Source organism: Ahaetulla prasina, chromosome 1, assembly GCF_028640845.1.
Source record: "Ahaetulla prasina isolate Xishuangbanna chromosome 1, ASM2864084v1, whole genome shotgun sequence".
In the NCBI taxonomy this organism is placed as follows: Eukaryota; Metazoa; Chordata; class Lepidosauria; order Squamata; family Colubridae; genus Ahaetulla; species Ahaetulla prasina.
The window spans coordinates 1,023,963-1,046,947 of record NC_080539.1 but is presented as its reverse complement, the minus strand read 5'-3'; the positions used below and the strand labels follow the sequence as shown (position 1 = coordinate 1,046,947).

The 22,985-nt window shown below is 50.4% G+C and overlaps 1 protein-coding gene across 2 annotated transcripts in view; it reads right to left on the bottom strand.

The window, feature by feature from the left end:
- The window catches only part of SUPT6H (SPT6 homolog, histone chaperone and transcription elongation factor), a 59,267-nt gene that overhangs the window by 19,160 nt on the left and 17,122 nt on the right, over nt 1-22,985 (bottom strand). For both annotated transcript variants that reach the window (XM_058163926.1, XM_058163927.1), the window contains exons 9-28: nt 22,018-22,134; nt 21,782-21,871; nt 20,391-20,533; nt 19,384-19,535; nt 17,804-17,902; nt 16,420-16,549; nt 15,484-15,634; nt 14,164-14,318; nt 13,888-14,083; nt 12,667-12,806; nt 12,460-12,577; nt 11,966-12,042; nt 10,488-10,623; nt 8,750-8,887; nt 7,787-7,954; nt 7,044-7,171; nt 5,863-6,070; nt 5,634-5,781; nt 3,806-3,948; nt 3,021-3,161 (exon numbers count right to left, since the gene is read on the bottom strand). In XM_058163926.1, the coding sequence (XP_058019909.1) occupies nt 3,021-3,161; nt 3,806-3,948; nt 5,634-5,781; nt 5,863-6,070; nt 7,044-7,171; nt 7,787-7,954; nt 8,750-8,887; nt 10,488-10,623; nt 11,966-12,042; nt 12,460-12,577; nt 12,667-12,806; nt 13,888-14,083; nt 14,164-14,318; nt 15,484-15,634; nt 16,420-16,549; nt 17,804-17,902; nt 19,384-19,535; nt 20,391-20,533; nt 21,782-21,871; nt 22,018-22,134 (2,778 nt within the window). The remainder of the gene's footprint in view (nt 1-3,020; nt 3,162-3,805; nt 3,949-5,633; nt 5,782-5,862; nt 6,071-7,043; nt 7,172-7,786; nt 7,955-8,749; nt 8,888-10,487; nt 10,624-11,965; nt 12,043-12,459; nt 12,578-12,666; nt 12,807-13,887; nt 14,084-14,163; nt 14,319-15,483; nt 15,635-16,419; nt 16,550-17,803; nt 17,903-19,383; nt 19,536-20,390; nt 20,534-21,781; nt 21,872-22,017; nt 22,135-22,985) is intronic.

Sequence of the window (22,985 nt, the reverse complement as noted above, 5' to 3'; positions counted from 1 at the left end):
ATGCCGGCATCCCGGTACAGTCAGCTTAATCATGCTGACCATCGGTGGCGAGTCATTGGCCCCGATGGAGAGGGTCCGCAACTTAGGCGCCCTCCTGGATGAACGGCTGTCTCTAGAAGACCATTTGACGGCCGCTCCAGGAGAGCGTTCTACCAGGTTCGCCTGGTACGCCAGTTGCGCCTTTCTGGACCGGGATGCCCTATGCACGGTCACCACGCACTCGTGACGCCTCGCCTGGATTACTGCAATGCTCTCACATGGGGCTCCCTTGAAGGGCATCCGAGGCTGCAGTTAGTCCAGAATGCGGCTGCGCTGGTGATAGATGGAGCCCTCGTGGCTCCCGTGATAACACCCATCCTGCGCAGACTGCACTGGCTACCTGTGGCCTTCGGTGCGCTTCAAGGTTTTGGTGACCACCTTTAAAGCGCTCCATGGCATTGGGCCGGGTTATTTACGGGACCGCCTTCTGCTACCGAATACCTCTCACCGACCCATGCGCTCTCACAGAGAGGGTCTCCTCAGGGTGCCGTCAGCGAGGCAATGTCGTCTGGCGACGCCCAGGGGAAGGGCCTTCTCTGTGGGGGCTCCCACCCTTTGGAACGAACTACCCCCCGGACTCCGTCAGCTTCCGGACCTTCGGACCTTCCGCCGCGGGCTTAAAACATATTTATTTAATTGTGCAGGACTGAGCTAGATTTTAAATTTATGGGTTTTAATTAGGTTTTATCTGTATATTTTAATTAACGGGCTTAAAATAAGTTTTTTAAATTGTTTTTATTCTGTATTTATGTGTTTTTAAGTGCCTGTGAACCGCCCTGAGTCCTTCGGGAGATAGGGCGGTATATAAATATGATTAATAAATAAATAAATAAATAAATAAATGTATGCTGACGATACTCAACTGTACATCTCCACCCCAAACCACCCCAACGAAGCCGTCGATGTGATGACTCGGTGTCTTGAGGCTGTTCGGGTCTGGATGGGGACGAACAGGCTCCGACTCAACCCATCCAAGACGGAGTGGCTGTGGATGCCGGCGTCCCGGCACCCCACTGCTGACTGTGGGGGGCAAATCGTTAGCCCCCAGGGAATCGGTGCGCAATTTAGGCGTTCTCCTGGATGCACGGCTGTCTTTAGAAGACCATTTGACAGCCGTCGCCAGGGGAGCTTTTCATCTGGTTCGCCTGATTCGCCAATTGCGCCCTTTCCTGGACCGGGACTCGTTATGCACGGTCACTCATGCCCTCGTCACTTCCCGTCTGGATTACTGCAATGCTCTTTACATGGGGCTCCCCTTGAGGAGCACCCGGAGGCTCCAACTGGTACAGAATGCAGCCGCGCGGGGGATTGAGGGAGCCCCCCGTAGCTCCCATGTAACACCTCTCCTGCGCAGGCTGCATTGGTTGCTGGTGGTCTTCCGGGTGAGCTTCAAGGTGTTGGTTATCACCTTTAAAGCGCTCCATGGCATTGGACCGGGATATTTACGGGACCGCCTGCTGCCGACAGTTACCTCCCATTGTCCGGTACGTCCAGTGCGCGCTCACAGGGAGGGCCTTCTTAGGGTGCCGTCGGCTAGACAATGTCGGCTGGCGGCCCCCAGGGGAAAAGTGTTCTCTGTGGGGGCCCCGGCTCTATGGAATGAGCTGCCGGTGGGACTCCGTCTCCTCCCTGATCTCCGGACCTTTAAACGTGAGCTCAAGACTTTCTTTTTTCACCAAGTGGAGCTGGCCTGATTGATTTTAGTATGGGGGTTTTAGTGGGTTTTAATAGGGTTTTAATAGGGTTTTAGTTTTTGATAAAATTTTAGCTAATATTTTAAGTATACAGCGGTCGAATCAGATTTTTAAATTTGTTATAGTATTTTAATTTGTTTATTTTAATTTGTCGTTTTATTGACTGTACACCGCCCTGAGTCTTCGGAGAAGGGCGGTATAAAAATATGAACAAATAAATAAATAAATAATAGGCCAGTGTGAAACCCAGTGGTGTGCCTCGATGCCAGATGTTTGGCAGAGGTGGAAGGAGAGAAACAGGCTAAGATTTAACCAGTGGAACAGCTCGCCTCCAGAAGTTGCGGGTGATCCATCGCTGGAAGCTTTTCAGAAGAGACTGGACAGCCATTTGTCTGAAATGGTAGTTTCCTGCCCAAGCAGGGGGTTGGACTAGAAGGCCTCCAAGGTCCCTTTCAACTCTTATTAGTCTGTTAAGCCAGAGAGTCTTCTGCTTCAGAAGCAGACCGGATAGAGAACAATGCCAATGCCAGCTTCTGAAGGGGTTCAGCAGCCCCAGAGGGAGCGAGGATTTGGGGCCTGCTCCTGTTGAAGCAGCAGGGGGAAGCCGAGACTACAAGGGTCTTTGGTGGAGGGTCTCCTGCTTGGGCGGGGGGTTAACCTAGATGACCTACAAGGTTCCTTCCAACTTTGTTATTCTGTTAAGGGGCCCTTCCACCCAGCTGTGGGGCCTCTGGCCTTGCAGAGTTCGGGGCTGCCAAACAACTGCAGACTCAGCAGGGAGCAGCCGTGATTCCGCTCAGATCCTCCAGAGGCACAATTGCAAAACTGGCCAACCAAACAACCACGGCTGGAGAGGCCCCGGGAGGAGTCGGATTCTGCCACACACACACCATTCTCTCCCACCTTCCCAAGGCTCCAATCCCCAGCCAAGAAGCTGCACAAACATCCAGCCTGGGAAAATGAGACCCCCTCCCCCAAAAGGAGTGGGTATTTTGCTTTCCCGTCTTCCACGCTGGAGATCTGCTCCCAGCCAGAAAGCAAGGCTTTTAAACAAACGGGCGGTCACTGCCTGCTAATTTCTTTGGCCAGCTTCCCACCGCCTGGCCAAAGGGCAGAGTAGCAGCATGCTGGGAAGAGGGGACAGGTGTGGCGGTATAACAATGCCAGCACCCTGCTCAGTGAGAGGAGCCGGCACCAGCCTGGTGCACGCCAGGGGCCGGGGAAAGGCCCCGGACATCTTGACCGGCCGTTGACTAAGCCACCTGGGCTGAACTCCCCATAACCTACCTTGACTCTTTCCTCCGGCCGTTTGACCACTTTGTCACTGAGGAATTTGGTGGGGATAAAGCCGGTGACACCATTGTCCAGACGGGTTTTCACCCCAATGGCCTGACCGGGGCAGGAGCCGCTGTCAAAATGGTTCCAGACCTGGATAGAGGAGAGGCGTCGCATTAGCCTGGTTGTTTAGCCAACCACACGAGTCCACGTGTGACCTACAGTCCCCAAGAATGCAGCATCTCCTGGGGGGTGGCAAGAGGGACCCAGGGAAACCCTCCCCATATCTCAACAGACTAAAGAGTCTAGAAAGAGAAGAGCCACAACGATGACTGGGGGCTGGAGGCTAAAATGTACGATGAACGGTTGCTGGAATTGGGTCTGTCTAGTTTAATGAAGAGAAGGACTGGGGAGACATGATAGCAGCCTTCCAATATTTGAGTGGCTGCCACAAAGAAGATTTGGGGGTCAAGCTATCTTCCAAAGCACCCGAAGGCAGGACAAGAAGCAACGGATGGAAACTCATCAAGGACAGAAGCAACCTGGAACTAACACATTTTACAACAGTGAGAATAATAAACCAGCGGAACGGCTTTCCTCCAGAAGTTGTGGGTGCTTCAAGACTGGACAGGGGTTGGACTAGAAGACCTCCAAGCTCCCTTCCAACTCTGCTCTTCCGAAAGGAGTGATGGGGTTCAGGATGGCTTCAGGATCTTTCGAGCAGATGAGGAAAGGACAGCACAGCACCGCCAGGAAGTTGTATGGGTAGAAGGCTGGAGGTCAGCCCTCGGGGTTACCTCGCTCAGCTCGGGGAAGTTATCCTGCTGACAGAAGGGGCATTGCCAGAGGCCCGTCTCGTCGTTCCTGATGGCCTGGTCGTAGCTCTCTCCTTGCGGTCGTCGGTGGGCGATTCCCGTCACGTTGCAGATGATCAGTTTACCTGTGGACGGGAGAAGCCGGACCTTTAGGGGTGCAAGATCTCAAATGGACAGCTAACATCAAAAACATTATCAAAAAAGGACAACAAAGAATGTTCTTTCTGCGCCAACTCAGTAAGCTCAAACTGCCCAAGGAGCTGCTGATTCAGTTCTACAGAGGAATTATTGAGTCTGTCATTTGCACCTCTATAACTGTCTGGTTCGGTTCTGCAACCCAACAAGAAAAACACAGACTTCAGAGGATAATTAGAACTGCAGAAAAAATAATTGCTACCAACCTGCCTTCCATTGAGGACCTGTATACTGCACGAATCAAGAAGAGGGCCGTGAAAATATTTGCAGATCCCTCACATCCTGGACATAAACTGTTTCAACTCCTACCCTCAAAACGATGCTACAGAGCACTGCACACCAGAACAACTAGACACAAGGACAGTTTTTTCCCGAAGGCCATCACTCTGCTAAACAAATAATTCCCTTAATATTGTCAAACTATTTTCTAAGTTCGCTCTACTATTAATCATCTCATCTTTCCAATCACCCAACTCCTTCCACTTATGACTGTAACTTTGTTGCTGGTATCCTTAAGATTTATATTGACTGTTTCCTAATAAGATCTGATTGCTTATTTGTACCCTATGACTATGATTAAGTGTTGTACCTTATGATTCTTGATGAAGGTATTTTCTTTTATGTACACTGACAGCAGATGCTCCAAGACAATTTTTTGTGTGTCCAATCACACTCGGCCCATAAAAAAATAAATGTCCATTGCTAGGCAGCTATTCACTGAGTTTTGCCCCACTTTACGACCTTTCTTGCCAGTGTTGTTAAGTGAATCACTGCAATTGTTCACTTAGCAACATGAACATTTAGCGACACTCCATGCTGTGAAGGGAACCTGGCTTCCTCAAGGGCCTCACTTGTCAGAAGGTCGCAAAGAGGATCACCTGACCCCCAGGGACACTGCGACCGTCATAAATATGAACTGGTTGCCAAGTGTCCAAATTTTGATGGGACTGTGGGGATGATGCAATGGTCGTAAGTGTGAGTCGCTATTTTCAGTGCTGTCGTTCATTTTGAATGGTCATGAAATGAATGTCTATGGACATTCTCATTCTTCCGGGTCAGGGTTGTCCCAAAGCAGCTTTTTTTATTTTTTTCAAGAGGCAACTGGAGTTTCTGGTTTTTCTTTGAAGACGTTTCGCCTCTCATCCAAGAAGCTTCTTCAGCTCTGACTGGAGGGTGGGGGAAGGGAAGGGTTTATATTCCTTGCAGACAAAGGTGATCATTTCTAATAAATTCTTCCCTTCCCCATCATCCAGTCAGAGCCGAAGAAGCTTCTGGGATGAGAAGCAAAACGTCTTCAAAGAAAAACCAGAAATGCCGGCTGCCTCTTGAAAAAAAGCCCCTTTGGGACATTAAATCAACGGGTATAAGTCAAGGACTACATGTACATGCTTGGTCATACCTGCTCACCACCCAGAAGTCCTCTGAAGGTCTAAGACAGCGTTTCTCAACACTGGCCGCTTGAAGATGGGCTGGACTTCAACTCCCAGCTGGCTGGGGGATTCTGGGAGTTGAAGTCCACCCATCTTGAAGTGGATAATGTTGAGAAAAACTGGCCTCAGGTCTCCCAGAAGCCTTTGAAGTAGCTCTCCAGGTAACAAGAGTTGGGTGCGCCTACCGATGTAGAAGGTTTCGGGGGTCTCTTTGGTCAACATGTTGAAGACCTCCTCAGAATTGGGGGAGCGATAAGGGCTCCTTAGGTCCTTGTAGCGGCAGCTCAGCTCCGCTCGGATGTCGTACAGGGTGATGTGCTTGTCGCCGTAGCCCTGAAAAGAGACGGGGGCGTGAGCGTCTGGAGAGAAACCCAGGAAGACCCTTCTCTTGGGGGGTGGGGAGGGTCTGCTGACCTGTCTCTCCAGCTCCTCTGCGAAGGCGTCGAGGTCCAGATCCTTCAGACGTTCCGGGTTTTCCAGGATCTCCTCCAGGGCTCCGGCTGGATTGGCGTCTTCGGCCGACTCGTCGTACTCCAGAGCATCGACCGCCATCTTCCGTGCCCATTCGTAGGTTTCTGGGTGGACTCTGGAGCCGTCCAGGACCTCGATGTAGGAGTCCGTGCTGGGAACCCAGAGAGGCAACGTCAGGGGAGTTTTGTTTATTTCGCATGGCGTTAACAGAATACGGCACTAAGCGCATGAAATTCCACCAAAGCAGCACATAAAGTATTTATCAAGACACAAAGCACCAGTAGGGTGAATTGTTTTAAAAATGTCCATGTAGTGTTTATGTTGGAGGTGGTGACCCTTCGAGAGCTGTAGGCAAGGAAATTTCGTTCTAATGAATGCCAATTATTGTGCAGTCAAAGTAGACTATTTTGTAGTCTATTCTGCATTGTGATTCTATTCTATTCTATTTTCTATTTTGGAATCTATTCTGTATTGTAATTCTATTCCATTCCATTAGTCTATTCTGTATTTCTATTCTATGCCTTCCTGTTCCATTCCATTCTTTGCACAGTACGAATGATGAATAAAATTAAATTCTGTAGGAGCAATTAGTAGAGTGGCTAAGTCTAGGAACTGGGCATGACTAGTCTAGTGAAGAGAAGGACCAGGGGAGACATGATAGCAATCTTCCAATATTTGAGGGGCTGCCACAGAGGTGAGGGGGTCAAACTATTTTCCAAAGCACTTAGAATAGAATAGAATAGAATAGAATAGAATAGAATAGAATAGAATAGAATAGAATAGAATAGAACAGAGAACAAGACAGAACAGAACAGAATTACAAAACAGAATAACTACAAATTTTGGGCTCAGTTTTGGTCATAAGTCAAGGACTACCTGTATTTTAATGGTTGGTGGTGTTTTTATTTGTTGTATGCCACCTACGGCCAAAAGGGCAGAATACACATTTAAAAAGTTCAACCAACCAACCAACCGAGTGGGACTGCTGTGACCCTCGCCCAAGAGCAGCCCCTGGCACTGGGCGGCTGGAGCCACGGAGGCTTCCTCCGGGACTCTGCAGCAGCCGTGCCCAGTGAGGACCTGCCAGAAGGGCTGTTTTGCTGGCTCCCCCCCCGGGTGCCCACCTGTCTCCCAGCGAGGCCGTGTCAATCTTGATGAAGCCGGCGCAGTTGATGAAGACTTTGGGCCCCATGTGGCACATGGTGACTAGTTGGGTCCGGTTCTCCAGCCGTGTGTTGTTCTGCTTCAGGATCTGAAAGAGGAGACAGGGCAGGCGGTCACTCAGAGGCCGGGGAGAACCGAGGGGGCCGCTTGGGAGCTAAGGAGAAGAGTCTGGAGGAGGCAGATGTCTTCCCGAGCCCCCAGGCTCCTTGGACTCCTACCCAGACTTCGTCCCCCTGTTTTTCAACAGACATGCAGGCAATTCTCAACTTACAACCATTCACTTACTGACCATTCAATAACCCTGAAAAAAGTGACTTATAACCGGTCTTCATACAACAACATCTGATCAAAATTTGGGCGTTTGGCAACTTTCACACAGTGACTGACTTAATGCAGTGGTGATTCCCGTCGCAAAAAGGGTATCATGTGACACACACACCCCTGACGGACACTGCAACCGTCATAAATATGAGTCAGCTGCCAAGCAACTGAAGTTTGATCAGTGGACCGTGGGAATCCTGCAACGGTCGTTAAGTGTGAAAAATGGCCATCAGTCACTTTTTTCAGTGCAATTGTAACTTGGAACGGCCACTAAAGCGGATGATTGTAAGGTGAGGACCATCTGTAAAAGGGGGGGGGGTTTTCTGCTGCCCTTCCCTGTCCCCTAGTCCTCCCCCCCCACCGGTGCCTAGCAGAGCCCTACCTTCAGCAAGTGGGTGCCCTTGCGGGGTCCCAGGCCACAGACGAACTGCAGGAGGGCCTGGCTGTGGGGGTGGGCGATGGCCCGGTTCACGTCCACGCCCACCTCGTTCACCCGGTTGATGAATTCACAGTAGAGGGCGCCCAGCAGCTCTTCCTTCACCACGTGGTCCTGGGGGGTGGGAAGAGAGCGTCAGTCCTCCAGCCGTGGGGAGTGGGGAGTGGGGGAAGCCTCAGAAGACGGGTGGCCCAGCCCGGTCAAGGGGAGTGGGATCAACCAGAGAACTCGGAGGGGAGGCTTCCAGCTGAGTGGTGGCTGATGGAAACACCCCCCCACACCACATACACTTCTGGACTCCAGGTCTTAAGCCCACCCAGAGCAGCCCACCCCCCTCCCCATCTTTTACAGAGTCCCCCACGAGAGAGTGAGGCTCCGCTTAGCATCTCGGTATTACCTGTCCAAGATTGGCTTTGGAAGGGACGGGAGCTTTTTCCCCACCCACCAACTCTGTGCCCTAATTCTTTTTTCCTGACTGGCCTTGGACCTTCTCCGCCTCCCCATCTGGAAGGACCAAGAGCAGGTTTGGTCTCGAGGTTAAGACACCGGGCTAGAAAGTAGGAGACGGGGAGTTCTAGTTCCGCTTTAGCCATGAAAGCCAGCTGGGTGACTTTGGGCCAATCACCAGGAGCGAGTGAATTCTAGTCCCGCATTAGGCAAGAAAGCTGACTGGGTGATTTTGGGCCAATATCCAGATGGCGGCGAGTTCAAGTCCTGCCTTAGGCACACAAGCCAGCTGGGCAACCTTGAGCAAGTCATTCTCTCTCAGCCTGACCTCACAGGGTAGTTGTTGTGGGCAGAACAGGAGGAGGGAGGAGTGGTGGACATGGTTCAAATAATGAAGGCAGGGTACAAACAAATGGAGTACTCCAGCCTGTCCTTTTCCAGAGAAGGCCTCCCTGGGGTTACCTGCATGGGGTGCAGCTTGAGGCAGAGAATATCCTCATCGGGGCTGCAGACTTGGGCGAACTCGACCAGCGGGTCCTGGATGCGGCGAGCGAGGGAGACAGCTTGGCGCAAGACGGGCGGATAGTCCCTGAACTCGGTCTGCAAGGAGAGTCAACCTGTAGTTGGTTCTGGTTTATTGGCCCAGCCTCCTCTTCCTTTCCTACCTTTGCAACACATTCTCCCGTTCACCAGATTGTTAGAATAGAATAGAATAAAACAGAACAGAACAGAATAGACAGAACAACAGAGCTGGAAGGGACCTTGGAGGTCTTCTAGTCCAACCCCCTACTCAGGCAGGAAACCCTCTACCATTTCAGACCAATGGCTTAAAAACTTCCAGTGTTGGAGAATTCAAAACTCCTGGAGGCAGGTTTGGTGCCAGGGCTTCCATACTTTGAGCCCATCCTCTCTTTGCCTTTCATTAACTCCATTCAACCACGACTCCCTAGGCTTCCCTTCCTCAGTGTTTGTAGTTTAATCCCAATTTATTTTCCATAGAGGTGCCACCCAAAGGCCTTTCATCCCAGCCCCTCCTTCTGCATCCAACCCGGGTTTTCTCAGATTCCGTTCGGTTGTGACCCCGTCGCCTCTCATTTTACCCTGTTCCTCTTGAATCCATTTCACTTTTATGTTTCTGCTGGCTCACCCTTGTAGCACAATTGAGATCCTTGTATGCTAAAAGCAAAATGTTTTCACTTCTTGTGGCAAACATTCATTCCTCCTCAAGGCTGGCTACTATTTCCTCCTTTTCGGCCAGTATCTGCACGTTTCTAGAATGCCCTCATTTCCCCTTTAACAGGTCGTCCTCAATTTACGACCACAATTGAGTGGAATACCTGCAGCACTATGTGTATCCCACAAAGGACCTTTTCAGATCTACAGATGATCATTAGCATTTAGGACTAACATTTAGACTTATATACCACTTCACAGTGCTTGACAGCCCTCTCTAAGCTGTTCACAAACTCAACATATTGTTCCCAACAATCTGGGTCCTTGTTTTACCAACCTCAGAAGGACGGAAGGCTGAGTCAACCTTGAGCTGGGCAGGATCAAACTTCTGACAGTCAGCAGTTAATCTGCAATACGGCACTCTAACCAGTGTGCCACCCTGGCTTCCTTCCTTATCACCTTTCTTCCTTTTCATCTGTCTTCCTTCCTTCCTTCCTTCCTTCCATTCCAAGCAATAGCACTTACTTATAGTGCTTCACAGTGTACTCTCTAAGCAATTTACAGTGTCAGCCTCATTTTACCGGAAGGACGAGTCAACCTCGAGCCAGTCAAGATCAAACTTCCTGGCTGTGGGCAGAGTTTTTGCCTGCAATACTGCATTCTAACCACTGGGCTCCCACGGCTCTTAGCTATTATTTCAGTAAACACTGAGGGTTTGTCTGCATGTGAGGAAGAACTTTTGCGGGATGTGCATCCAGTGACTTCTGCGCAATTGTGGCGACAGCAAGGCATATGTATACTTGCCCTTTGTGTCCCGATCAATGTACACTTGAAGATCTCATGACAGTGCGACCCAACGCAATTATTATTTCTAGTTTCTGGGCAAGATCTGTTTCGTGTTTTATTATTTTAAAATTTAAAACTGTATAGTATGCCTTATTTTAATTGTGAGGCTTTTGACACGAAAGAACAAAGCAAAAGGAGTTAGAAGCTCCCACCAGAGACACTCCCTCCCTCCCTCCCTCACCTCTGACTTCTTGCTGTTCATGTAAAGCGTGGCCAGTTCATTGTCCACCAGCTCCACGCCGATGGAGGAGAGTTGCTGGCCCTGCTCCAGTTCGTGAACAATCCGCTTCACATCTTCCACCAGCATCTGAGCGTCCCTGGGGAAAATGGGGAGGGGAGGAGCTGAGGACCCCCACTAGGCAGAGGCTCCATTAGGAAGCCCGGCCCGGCCTGGTCCTCTTTGGGGGTGCAGCTCCCCCTCTCTTTGGGTGGGTGTGTGAGAAAGGAGCTTGCCAAAGAAAGCAGGAACCTCCCTAATTTTAATCCTGCTGGTTTGCCCTTTCAGGTGATGGCTTAGAATTGTCGCCCTAACCCTTAGGCCATCAAAGGGAGTCCTCGCCTTACGATCATGATTGAGCCCCAAATTTATGATGCTAAGTGAGACATTTCTTAACTGAGTTTTGCCCCATTTTACGACTTTTCTAGCCACTGTTGTTAAGCGAGTCACTGCAGTTGTTCAGTTAGTCACACGGTTGCTAAGTGAATCTGGCTTCTCCACGTTGTCAGAAGGTCACAAAAGGGGATCACGTGAGCCTGGAACACTGTGACCGTCATAAATGTGAGTCAGTTGCCAAACGTCTGAATTTTGATCATGCGACCATGGGGAATGCTGCAATGGTCGTAAGTGTGAAAAATGGTTATAAGTCCCTTTTTCCAGTGCCGTTGTAACTTTGGGCAGCCACTAAATGAACCGTCGTAAGTGAAGGACTACCTGTATTTAAAAATGGACGTCTGGAGAGTGACAGATGTGACCATGCAGGAAGAAAAAGAATGAAGAGGAAAACAAAGCAAAAATAAGCCCAGGGTGCCCTTGATTTATGGCCAAATCCTGTTCATAAATGAAATAAATGGGCCAGTCATCGCTTGCCAAAACCAGCATAACCCCCACCCCCCGGCTATGGGGGCCTTGGCCGTACAGGGAGCTGTGCTGCCAAGTCTCCAAGGTTGGTGTGTGGGGTGTGTGTGTGTGTGTGTGTGTGTGTGTGTGTGTATGTGTGTGTGTGTGTGAGAGAGAGAGAGAGAGAGAGAGAGAGACTGCGGAAACTTTGAATCAGAGTTATAAGTAGCCCCAAGTGAGGTCCTTCATAAGCAGCTGGTCACCAAGCGTCCAATCCTAAGTCAAGGACCTCCTGTATCACTGCTCCCTGAATTATAAAACGAAAAGGAATGGCAAATTCTTTTTAAAAAATCATGCACCTAAGAAGGTTAAGAATAAATGAGAAGGGACAGAGGTAAATCTGTGGTGGAAGGAAGGGCCTTCCATGGAAAAAGGCCTTTGCAGACATTCCCCAGAGTGGGCTGGTTAATCCTAAAAGGCGTCACTGCGAGCATCTTCGAATCTTTTGGGAAATGTAAATGGAGATTAAAAACCTGCCAGAGGGGATTTGAACTCGGGGCCTTGCTGGGAGAGGCCCCGGGACAGGTCGGTCCTGAGCTTACCTGTTCTCTCCCGCAATGGTGACCACGTGGGGTTTCTTGCTGAGTAGGAACTTCTTCAGGGTCTCAATATCTTGAGCCTACATGGGAGAAAGGGGGTCATATTTTTGGAGGGGTGGGGTGGGGAAACAAAATAGCACAGCCCCCCCTCCCAGCTTATGCCAGAAGGGGAGGCCCTGCTATCCTCCCCACGCTGGAAGATTGGCAGAAAAGAAAAGGTATTATTCTTCCACAAGGGTTATGACCACAATTGAGAGTTGTGGACTTCAACACCCAGAATTCCCCAGCCAGCATGCTGAGTGGAAGTCCACGCCTCTTAAAGCATGGCTGGCTGGGGAATTCTGGGAGTGGAAGTCCACCCCTCTTAATATGGCCAAGTTTGGACACTCCTGTTCTAAAATGAACACACAGATGGTGCCGTAGCTCCGCTCCGCTTCCTTCCTTAGTGGCAAACCATGAGGATCCTGGGAGTAAGCAGATCCCCCTTCCCGGCTCACCTTCTTCTCCCTCTCTTCCTCCCGCCAGGCGTTCCTCCTCTTGGTGAAATGCGGCAGGCGTAAGAAATCAGTGACTTCGCCTTCCCCGTTCAGCAGGGCGCAAAAGACCGGGTGGTTCCTGCAAAAGGGGCAGCCGGCTTAGTCTGGGGCAGAGGCAGAGGGGTCAGGCTAAACCTGGGCCTCCACCCTGCCCTCCCACCCCCATACCTGGCTGAGGAGAAGGCGATGCCCAGCACCCGGATGCCCTTCCCTTGGTTCTCGTCCATTAAATCTTCGTCTTCCTCCACTTGCTGGTCGGGGCGATAAGGGGCCACCTTCAGCCAGTTGTACAGCTTCCGGCTACAGGCCTGGTCGGAGAAATTGGGAGGGTAGGAGGCAGTGGGTGAGGGATTAACTCATTTCATTTCATAATTTAATTCAATTATTTAATTTACAGGTAGTCCTCAACTTAGGACAATTGAGCCCAGAATTTTTGTTGCTACATGAGACATTCGTTCAGGCACTTTTGCTCCGTTTTATGACCTTTCTCGTCATGTTGGTTAAGCGAGTCACTGTAGTTGTTAAAAGTTAGTAACACGGTCGTTAAGCGAATCTGGCTTCTCCGTTGACCTTTGTTGGTTTTGTCCCTCGACCCTGGGACGCTGCAACCATCACCAATAAACACCAGTTGCCACCTTCTGACCATCCATGGCATAGGGCCGGGCTACTTACGGGACCGCCTACTGCTACCGAATACCTCTCACCGACCCGTGCGCTCTCACAGGGAGGGACTCCTCAGGGTGCCGTCAGTGAGGCAGTGTCGTCTGGCGACACCCAGGGGAAGGGCCTTCTCTGTGGGGGCTCCCACCCTCTGGAACGAACTACCCCCCCCGGACTTCGTCAACTTCCGGACCTCCGAACCTTCCGTCGCGAGCTTAAAACACATTTATTCATCTGCGCAGGACTGGACTAGATTTTAAATTTGTGGGTTTTAAATTGGGTTTTATGTCTATATTTTTTTTAATTATCGGGCTTTTAGAATAAGTTTTTTAATTGCTTTTATATTGTATTTATGTGTTTTTAAGTGCCTGTAAACCGCCCTGAGTCCTTCGGGAGATAGGGCGGTATATAAATATGATCAAATAAAAATAAATAAATAAATAAATCCAAGTCAATGGGTAACGACTGAGTTCCTAACTTAACAACTGAGGTGAGTCACTTAACAACTGTGGCAAGACAGGTCAAAAAGCGGGGGCAATACTCAGTTAATAAACACCTCGTTTACCAGTAGAGATTTTAGGCTCAATTGTCAAGTGCAGCTTATTTTAAATGATATATGCCGCCTGGCTCGCTGTCTCGAGCGACTCAGAGTGGCTTTCCTCCACCCAGGCCAAGCCAAGCCCCTGCTTCCTGCCCCCCAAATGCTGCCCCCAGCCCCCACCCGCCCACCTTCACGACGCACTCCTTGGCTTCCAGCAGGAGCTTGTTCATGAGCTCCTTGGCCATCTGCGGGTAGAGGAACTGGCGCAGGGCCCTCTCGATGGCCAGGGTGCGCTGGCGGTTCCACTCCTGCACCTGGTGGCTGAACTCGTCCCGGTAGTAGAAGGCCTTGATTTCCTCGAAGTAGCTCTGGTCGTTGCCGTAGCTGCAAGGGAGGGCCAGGGTCAGGCGGAGGAAGGGCGGTCCAGCGGGGCAGCGGGAGGGCCACGCGGCCGGGGGACTCACCCGTCCACGCCCTTCATGTCCACGGAGATGTCGATGGCGAGCAGGTTCTCCTCTTTGGCCAGCGAGATCTTCAGGAACTGTTCATCCCGCAGCTCCTTGACTGGCTTGTTCTTCAGGTACTTGAAGGAGTAGGCGTAGTGGGCCTCGTCTATGTCCTGGAGAAAGAGAAGGAAGGTCTTGCTGCTCTCGGGCGGGAGGGGGGGAGGGCTCTCCCGACAGCTGTGGGTTCCAGATGCACCTCCAAGCCAGGAACAAGGCTGGTCAGGGGCAGCAACCACCCCCCCCACACTCGCCCTTTCTTGCAACTGCTCAGGTATAATTTAAATAAATGGGAGAAGAAAAAAATGCCAAAATAATTTAAATGTATTCATAATTTTATTCATCATTCATATTGTGCATTTTAAAAATACAAATAGTCCTCCACTTAGAGCAGTTTACTGACTGTTCAAAGTTACAACGGCTCTGAAAAAATGACATGACCATTTTTCACACTTACAACTGTTGCAGCCTCCCCATGGCCAAAATTCAGACCCTGGGCAACTGTCTCGTATTTATGACCGTTGCAGCGTCCCAAGGTCACGTGATCCCCTCTGGCAACCTCCTGACAAGCAAACTCAACGGGGAATCCAGATTCACTTAACAACAGTGTTACTAATTTAACTTGCAGGATTCACTTAACAGTGGTGGCAAAAAAAGGTCGTAAAATGGGGCAGAACTCACATTTCACAACGTCTTGCTTAGCAATGGAAATGTTGGGCTCAATTGTGGCCGTGAGCAGGTAGTCCTCGACTTATGACCACGATTGATTTATGCTGCTAAATTTGTTAAGTGAGTTTTGCCCCATTTTACCACCTTTCCTGCCACGGCTGTTAAGTGAACCCCTGCAGTCCTTAAGTTAAGAACACGGTTGTTAAGTGAATCTGGCTTCCTCATTGTCTCTGCTTGTCAGAAGGTCGCAAAAGGGGATCACGTGACCCTGGGACGCTGCCACCGTCATAAAAAGAGTCTCTGCCAATGGATGCTACAACGGTCATAAGTGTGAAAAATGCTCATAAGTCTCTTTTTCGGTGCTGTTGTAACTTCGAACGGTCACTAAATGAACTGTTGTAAGTCGAGGACTATCTATATTATGCACGCCAGAGGTTTATTTGGTCTCCACGTTCTCAACTCACGTCTCCCCTTTGATTGTTGGGGGCCACCGCCTGCCTCCCCAAATCAAGATCCAAGCCTGTGCTGTCTTGGGGGGAGGGAAGGAGGTTCTTTGGGGAGGCCCCAAGAGGGGAGAATACCGAAGGCCCCCAGCCCCACCCCCAGCCGTACCTTCTTGCCCTTCTTGGTGGGGGCCACGTTGATCTTGGCCCGTTCCTGGAAGGTCTGTCGCAGCACCTGCCGGACCAGGGGCTCCCGGGCGATCTGCAGGGCCACCATGTAGCAGGCCCCTTCCAGCACGGCCTCCGGGGTGGGGAACTGGCTGCAAAGGGGGGAGGGAAGGTGAGTACGTGCCACAGGACCCTCTGCCGTAAGCCCCTTCCTCAGTTTTATTTACAATCTACTCTTCTGCTCCCACACCACTGAAAGCAGCTTCACAGCCGCAGAAAAAAAATACAAAAATAAGGGATTATTAGCCCAAAGGGTTAAGGGTCCAGCCTTCCTGTTAAAAAAGGCAGCACATGCAAATTACATTAGATCTGTTTCTTAACCCTGACAACTTTTAAAAGGGGTGGACTTCAATTCCCAGAATTCGCTGGCTGGGGGATTCTAGGAGGGGAAGTCCACACATCTTACAAGCATCCTGGCTGGGGGATCCTGGGAATTAAAGTTCACCAATCTTAAAGCAGAGGAATTCCGAGAGTGGATGTCCACATATCTTAAAACACAGCTGGCCGGAGGATTCTGGGAGTTGAAATCCACCCCTCTTAAAGTGGAAGCGATTGAGAAACAGAATCTGATAAAAGGAAAAACTAAATTCAGAAGGACCCTTGGGTGGTCGTATAGACTGGGGAAAAAACCAGGCAGAAGTGATCGGGTTTTGCTTTCAGAAAGGAGATCCAGTCCCAGATACAAAGGAAACCTGATCCACCGGTACCTAGCCAAAGCACTCAACACCGGCCTGATGCCCTCACCTCCGCGGGGTAAGGTTCAAATCCAAGGCATCAGAAACAACTCTAGAACTGCGTAAAACGGAGTGGAGAAATGCTGCCTTGAGAGATTTTCAGCTTGCCCAAAGGAGCCCCTTGGGAGGAGGACCCCCCTCACCTGCAGACATAATCCTTAGCCAGCTCCAAGGGTTCTGCAGGAAACTGTTCCGTCTCGTGGCGCTGGTAGCTGTCTCGGAGATTCTCTCCAAACTGCTCAGGGGTCAGCCCGAACTTCTTGGCCAGGCCATCTGGAGAAGAGACCCGCCCGGCATCAGCGCTCAGCATGTTTAATACACGAATGCAGGGTCCAGTCTGGGACCAGCCGTTTTGTCTTCAGAGCTTTCGGACTCAGGGAAGTTCTCTCTGGCAGAGAGGGTGCCGTTCTGTGTGTGGTAGTTAGACGGTGCCTGTTGCAAGTGGCTTTTTAGATGCTGATTGGACATGTAATCTACCGGATCCCCTGCCTGGATTGCCTCTGTGACTATGTAGGACAGATAGGGAGGAACCTAATTACCAGATTGCAAGAACACAAGGGAGCAGCCAGACAGGGAGACCCGAACTCATTGGTAGCCTCACACTGCAATGAACAAGGACGCACATTCAATTCTATATCTAACTAAGATGGTTGGACGTGGAGGCGCAGGAACAGGCCCCTCGTTGGTCAACAGGAGTGACGATTTAGCACCAGCCTATCAGGTACTTGGAGCTGAGGGCTTGGCAGCACAAGGAAACGACTTCAGACGACTTAAAAGCCAGCCATCAATATACCCCAATCAACACAACAGCTAAAAAGCCACTTACAGCAGGCATTATAAACATCACACACAGAACAGCACACACCCTGCCAGAGAGAAGTTCCCTGAGGATGGGCTCCAGCACCAGTCCAAAAGCTCTGAAGACAAAACCGCTGGTCCCGGTGACCGACCCAGATTGGATCCTGCGACATTATCCTGGGACACGTAGATTTGCCTTATGTTGGAATATATAAATGACGCAGGCATTCATTATGCAAACAATGCAATGCACTGCAACATTGCAGATACACAAACATTGAGGGACCCCAATCTACACACTTCTGAGCTCAGCATAAGCATTCTCTACAGGCAGTCCTCGGCCTACGACCAAAATGGAGTGCAAAATGTATGTTGCTGAGACAAATTCTGCCACGGTTGTTAAGTGAATCTGGATTCCCCATTGGCTTTGCCTGTCAGAAGGTCCCAAAAGGGGGTCATGTGGCCTTGGAATACTGTGACCGTCGTAAATACAAATCAGTTGCCAAGCATTTGAATTCTGATCATGTGACCACGGAGATGCTGAAACGGTCTCACTTTGAATGGTCACTAAACAAATAGTTATAACTTGAGGACTGACCTTCCCTGACCCCACATTGGAATGCCTGGCAACTCCACCAACTTCCAATCTCCTCCCGTAATTCCTTGCAGGGCCCCTGGGGATGGGAGGGGGGGTGGGGCGGTGCAGGGGCACCCTGAAGGTGCACTTACCTAGACCTGCTGTTTGGCAGATAGTGTACATGTCCCGGCGGGAGGCCTGCTTGAGCTCCGGCCCCTTCTGCTCTTCATCCTCTCCATCCTCTCCCTCGCCTAGAAAGAGAACAGGAGGGTCACATCCCAACCAGCAAATGCCGAGAATGTAAGGGGCCCTTCAGACATGGAATGAATCAGCACTCTATGGTAACACTGGTGCTGGAAAGGGATCGAGTGGCCCCCAACCTTTTGGGCACCAGCGGCTGGTTCCGTGGAGGGCTGTGTGGTTTTTCCATGGGCTGAAGGGGGTGTGGTTTTGGGTGCTGCCTGCATCCTGTGGATGGGGGCTTCGCTTGTTTGCATGGACTGGTTTCTGGCAGGCAGCAGGCCAGGTTGGGGACCCTTGGAACAGAGCACCCCAGGCAAGACAAAAACAGAGGGATGACCTTCCCCTTTGGGCAAAACTTTTTTTCTCTCTCTCTCTCTCTCTAATCTCCATCCAACCTCTCTCTCTCTCTCTCATCATCTCTCTATAATCTATCTATCTTTCATATCATATCTACTTAGCAATAGCAATATCACTTAGACTTCTGTATTGCTTCACAGTGCTTTGCAGCCTTTTCTAAGAGGTTTACAGAGTCAGCCTATGGCCCCCAACAATCTGGCTCCTCATTTTACCGACAGAGGTAAAATTCTACCGACAGAGTGATTCAGGGCAGTGTACAACCAAAATACAAAACTATAAAACTATAACTTTCAAAAAGAGACAAGAATGATTAAAAAGTGCTAAAACCTAGTGAAAAGGTGAAGGGGGGGGGGGCTTTCAGAGCACTAACCAACCACACAGCCTCGTGCTCTTCTGCGCCCCCTCCCGCTCAAGCGAGGCTGCTGAGCCGGGCTTTTTGAACAAGTGTCTTTGCTGTTGCAACCATTTTTGCTTCTCAGCTTGCCAATGATCCAGCGGGAAGGGAAGGGGGAGATGGAACATAGGTTCCAGACAGCAAGAAGACAGTTGTGAGAACCAAGGATACTTCAGCAGGAGGTTGCCAGAGCCAAAGACTTTCTCATAACAATATCATGAGACTCAATTGGACAATGCGACCTGGTCTAATAGGGGGATGGATATTCTATACTTTAATTATGTAGGTTTGTGTGAGAAATAGACCTGGTTTTGCCTTCCCCTGTGCCAAAATGATGTACTCAACAATGCTTTACATTAAGAGATTGGATCGTCTCAGTCATGCTTGCTTTGGTTGGGGTTGTCGGTCAGAACCTTGATACAGGCCTTTGGAGGCCAGGAAGGTGGAAGCCCTCCTCATCTCCAGGAGGAGAATATCACACAGGGTGGAGGCAAGGGCTGAGAAGGCGGCCTCCTCGGGTCCAGCCGGTCAGAATTCTTTGATGGACAGGGTCTGCAGCATACCTCCCCTGCCTGATGGATGGGACAAAGACAGCCCTGATTCTATCTGCCTGACCCCCGGGGCCGTTAGCGCAGGAGGACGGAGCAGGTGCCCTCGTGCACGAGCAGGCCGTGCAGCTGTGCCCAAGGGCAAAGACCCCTTGGAAACCCCTTAGAGGCTGCAGGAGCTGCGGCATACCTTCCTCCTCTTCACCATCCTCCCGGACTCTCTTGTGTTTCTTGCGGCTGGCTCTGGCGGCGTTCTGCATTTTGGGGATGTCTCGGCCGTAGTAGAGCAGGAAATGGTTGTAGACGTCCTTCAGCTCATCCATCGACTGCACGTCCTTCAGCCTGCAAAGACAGCATCTTCCAGGAGGGAGGAACGGGGGAAGGAGGCTGTCTGGAGCCCTTCCAGAGAGAGCTTGTGCCCAGAAGGTGGAAAAGTGAGGGGTCTTTGGTCTTCTCTGAGCTTGGGGGTTTTCTCACCCAAACTAGGTAACATTATCACTAGCGCTGATGACGTTTCCTAGCTGGGTCAAGAAACATCTTCAAGGGAATCATCAGGCTCAGAGAGCACCAAGGACCCCACAATCCTTTTCTTCTTCCTCCTCCTCTTCCTCCCCAAACTCCCCTCCCTTCTAACCCTGATGATGTTCCCTAGTTGGGTCATGAAAGCTCAGAGCACCCAGAACTCTACAGTTCTCCTCCTCTTCCTCCTCCCTGCAAACGTCATTTCTTTGCAGCACTGATGACATTCCCTAGTTGGGTCATGAAATGTCTGCAAGAAAGGCACCAAGGACTCTACAGTCCTTCTCTTCCCCCTTTCGCAAACCCCCACCCTTCCAGCACTGATGACATTCCCTAGTTTGGTCACAAAACGTCTGCAAGAAAGCCACCAAGCTCAGAGAGCACCAAGGACTTTACAGTCCTCCTCCTCCTTCTCTTCCCCACCCCCAATCCTGCTGTCCTCCTCCTTTCCACAAACCTCCCTCTCTTCTAGCACCGATGACGTTCCCTACTTTGGTCACAAAATGTCTGCAAGAAAACCACCAAGCTCAGAGAGCACCAAGGACCCCTCATATCAACCGTGAGCTACAAATATTCTCCCTTTATTGGTAGAAAAGTGACGCTTGGAGGAGAGCCTGTCCTAGTAGAGGGGCCTGGAGGTCCTCCAAGCAGAGAGGCAGAGGGAGGGATGGGGCTTACCTCTCCATATCCGTGGTGTCCAAGGCCCGGATGCCATCAGCCAGGGGCTTGTCTGGGTCAGCAGAGATCTGCTCGTACTGGTAGGCCTGCATCTTCTCAAAGAGACGGGTCAGGTTCTGCTTACGGATCTTCAGCTGGGTCCACTGGAGGACGAGAGCACAGGAATCTCATTTGCCTGGTGCCTTCGTGCTCCCCTCCCTCTTCCCTCTGGAACATGGAAGGAAGCCGCCAGCATTGAGAGCATCGGCACAGCCTTCCAAATCCTGGGGCTTTTGCCACTGAACCAGGCTTCCTGGAGATGTGCCAACATTTCCTTGAGTAGAGCAGGGGTCTCCAACCTTGGCCACTTTAAGACTTGTGGACTTTAACTCCCAGAATTCCCCAGCCACCATTACTGGCTGGGGAATTCTTGGAATTGAAGTCCAAAGGTCTTTAAGTAGCCAAGGTCGGACACCTCAAGGTTAGAATAAGAGGGAAAAGCTACGTGGCACTCATAGCACACGTAGGCTCAAGCAGCGTTTCCTAATCTTCGCAATTTGAAGATGTAGAAGCTTCCGGAATGGCTAGGGATTTCTGGGAATTGAAGTCCATATACCCTCAAGTTGCCAAGATTAGAGAAACCCTGACTAGATCCAAATGATTAACCTCTCCGGATCTCTTTTCCGCTCTATTTTGTCATTCGGCAGGGAATTCCTGCAGCCTAACATGAAAGCCCAAAGAATTCCAGTTTATTCTATAAACAACAATTTAACAAATGATATAGCTTAATACAGTGGATAATCACTAGAAGTCCTGGAGTTTCAGAACGAGGGTGTTTAGATAGTCCTCAAATTACAACCGTTTCTTTAGTGACCCTTCAAAGTTACATCATCATTGAAAAAGGTGACTTGGGACCGTTTTTCATACTTATGACAGTCGCAGCATCCCCGTGGTCACATGATCAAAATTCTGATGCTTGGCAACCGGCTCATACTTATGACGATCGCAGTGTCCTGGGGTCATGAGATCTTCTTTTATGACCTTCTGACAAGCAAAGTCAAGGGGGAAGCCAAATTCACTTAACAACTGTCTTACAAACTTAACAAGCTGCAGTGATTTGCTTAACGACTGTGGCAAGAAAGATCATAAAATGGGTCAAAGCTCATTTAACAACTGTTCTGCCTAGCAGGCAAAAATGTTGGGCTCCATCTTGGCTGTAAGTCGAGGACTACCTCTACAGTTAGGACTAGAAGGAGTGAGGGAAAGAGAGAGAAAGGGAGCGCTCACCCGTTCTTCTCAGTCCATTTGGGCCCATTTCTGCTTCTCCAACCAAAAAATCAATCGACCTGGTAGGTAGGTTAAGTCTTGACAGGAGAGTCCTCCTCCCACCCAGGCCCCAAACTGGTCCTCACCTTCTCGTCCCACTGCCAGACCCTCCAGAGATCATTGATGTGCAGCTCGGGTTCCACGTACTCCTTGCGGTAGAAGGCGATGAAGGGCACCTGTTCCCAGGTAAGACAGGCTGATTAAGGGACGGGAGGGAGGCTGTGGGTGGGGGCAGCCAGGGAAGTCTTTTCGGGTGGGAAGGTGCAGCTGGGCCTGGAAACCATCTTTACTCTTAGCCCCTTCACCCACTGAGCAAACCTGCCTCAAAGTGTTGGTTCCTCATGAAGTTGAGGGCTTCCTTGATCTTCTGGATGGTGCTGGGCCCCTTCCGGCTGAAGCTGCTGCTGCTCTGGCCACGATCCAAGTAATCGGAACTCTCCTGGGGGGGAGGGGGGGAAGAAACAACTGGTTGGTACCCAAGAACTTCCCCTAGCAATAGCAATAGTCCTAAGACTTCTACACCGCTTCACGGGGCTTTGCAGCCCTCTCTGAGCAGTTTAGAGAGCCAGCATATTGCCCTCCCCCCCTGCAAACGGAGCCTACAACATGGAGGCATGAAGGCTGAGTCAACCTGTAAGCTGCCCTGAGTCTTCGGAGAAGGGCGGGATATAAATGTAAAATAAAAAATAAACATAAAAAAAATAAAATCTGGCAGTGGGCAGTTAGCCTGCAATACAGTACTCTAACCACTTCACCACCACAGCTTCCTTCCTTCTTTGTTTTCCTTTCTTTCTCTCCTTCCTTCCCTCCCTTCCTTATCCTCTCTTTCCTCCCTTCCCTTTGTTTCCTTCTCCCCTTTCTTTTTCTCCCTTCCCTCCCTCCCACTCTTCGTTTGTCTCTTCCCTCCCTCCTTCGCCCCGAAAACTGTAAACACTTCTTGGATAAGAAGTGAAATGTTTTCAAGGGGGAAAAAAACCTTGGCTGGGGGTGTGTCCTGTTTGGGTGGGGGCTTGGTTGTGCTCAGATTAGTCTGAGTTGCAGGGGGATTTGAGCTAGTGAGCCGCATTGCTGTTGTTTGGCTTCGTGTTCGTGGTCGTGCTACATCTCCATGGTGGGTGTCAGTCTGCTGCATGTATGGATTGGAGGGGTTTGAAATGGCTAATGTTGCAGCTGCAGTCTGGCTTCTGGTCCTTGGTTGTGCTTCATGATCAGTGTGGGTTTGGGTCTGCTTTCTGGATGGATGTGCGGTGGTGACATCTTGTGTGGACCTCGTGAATGTGGGTCTGGTGT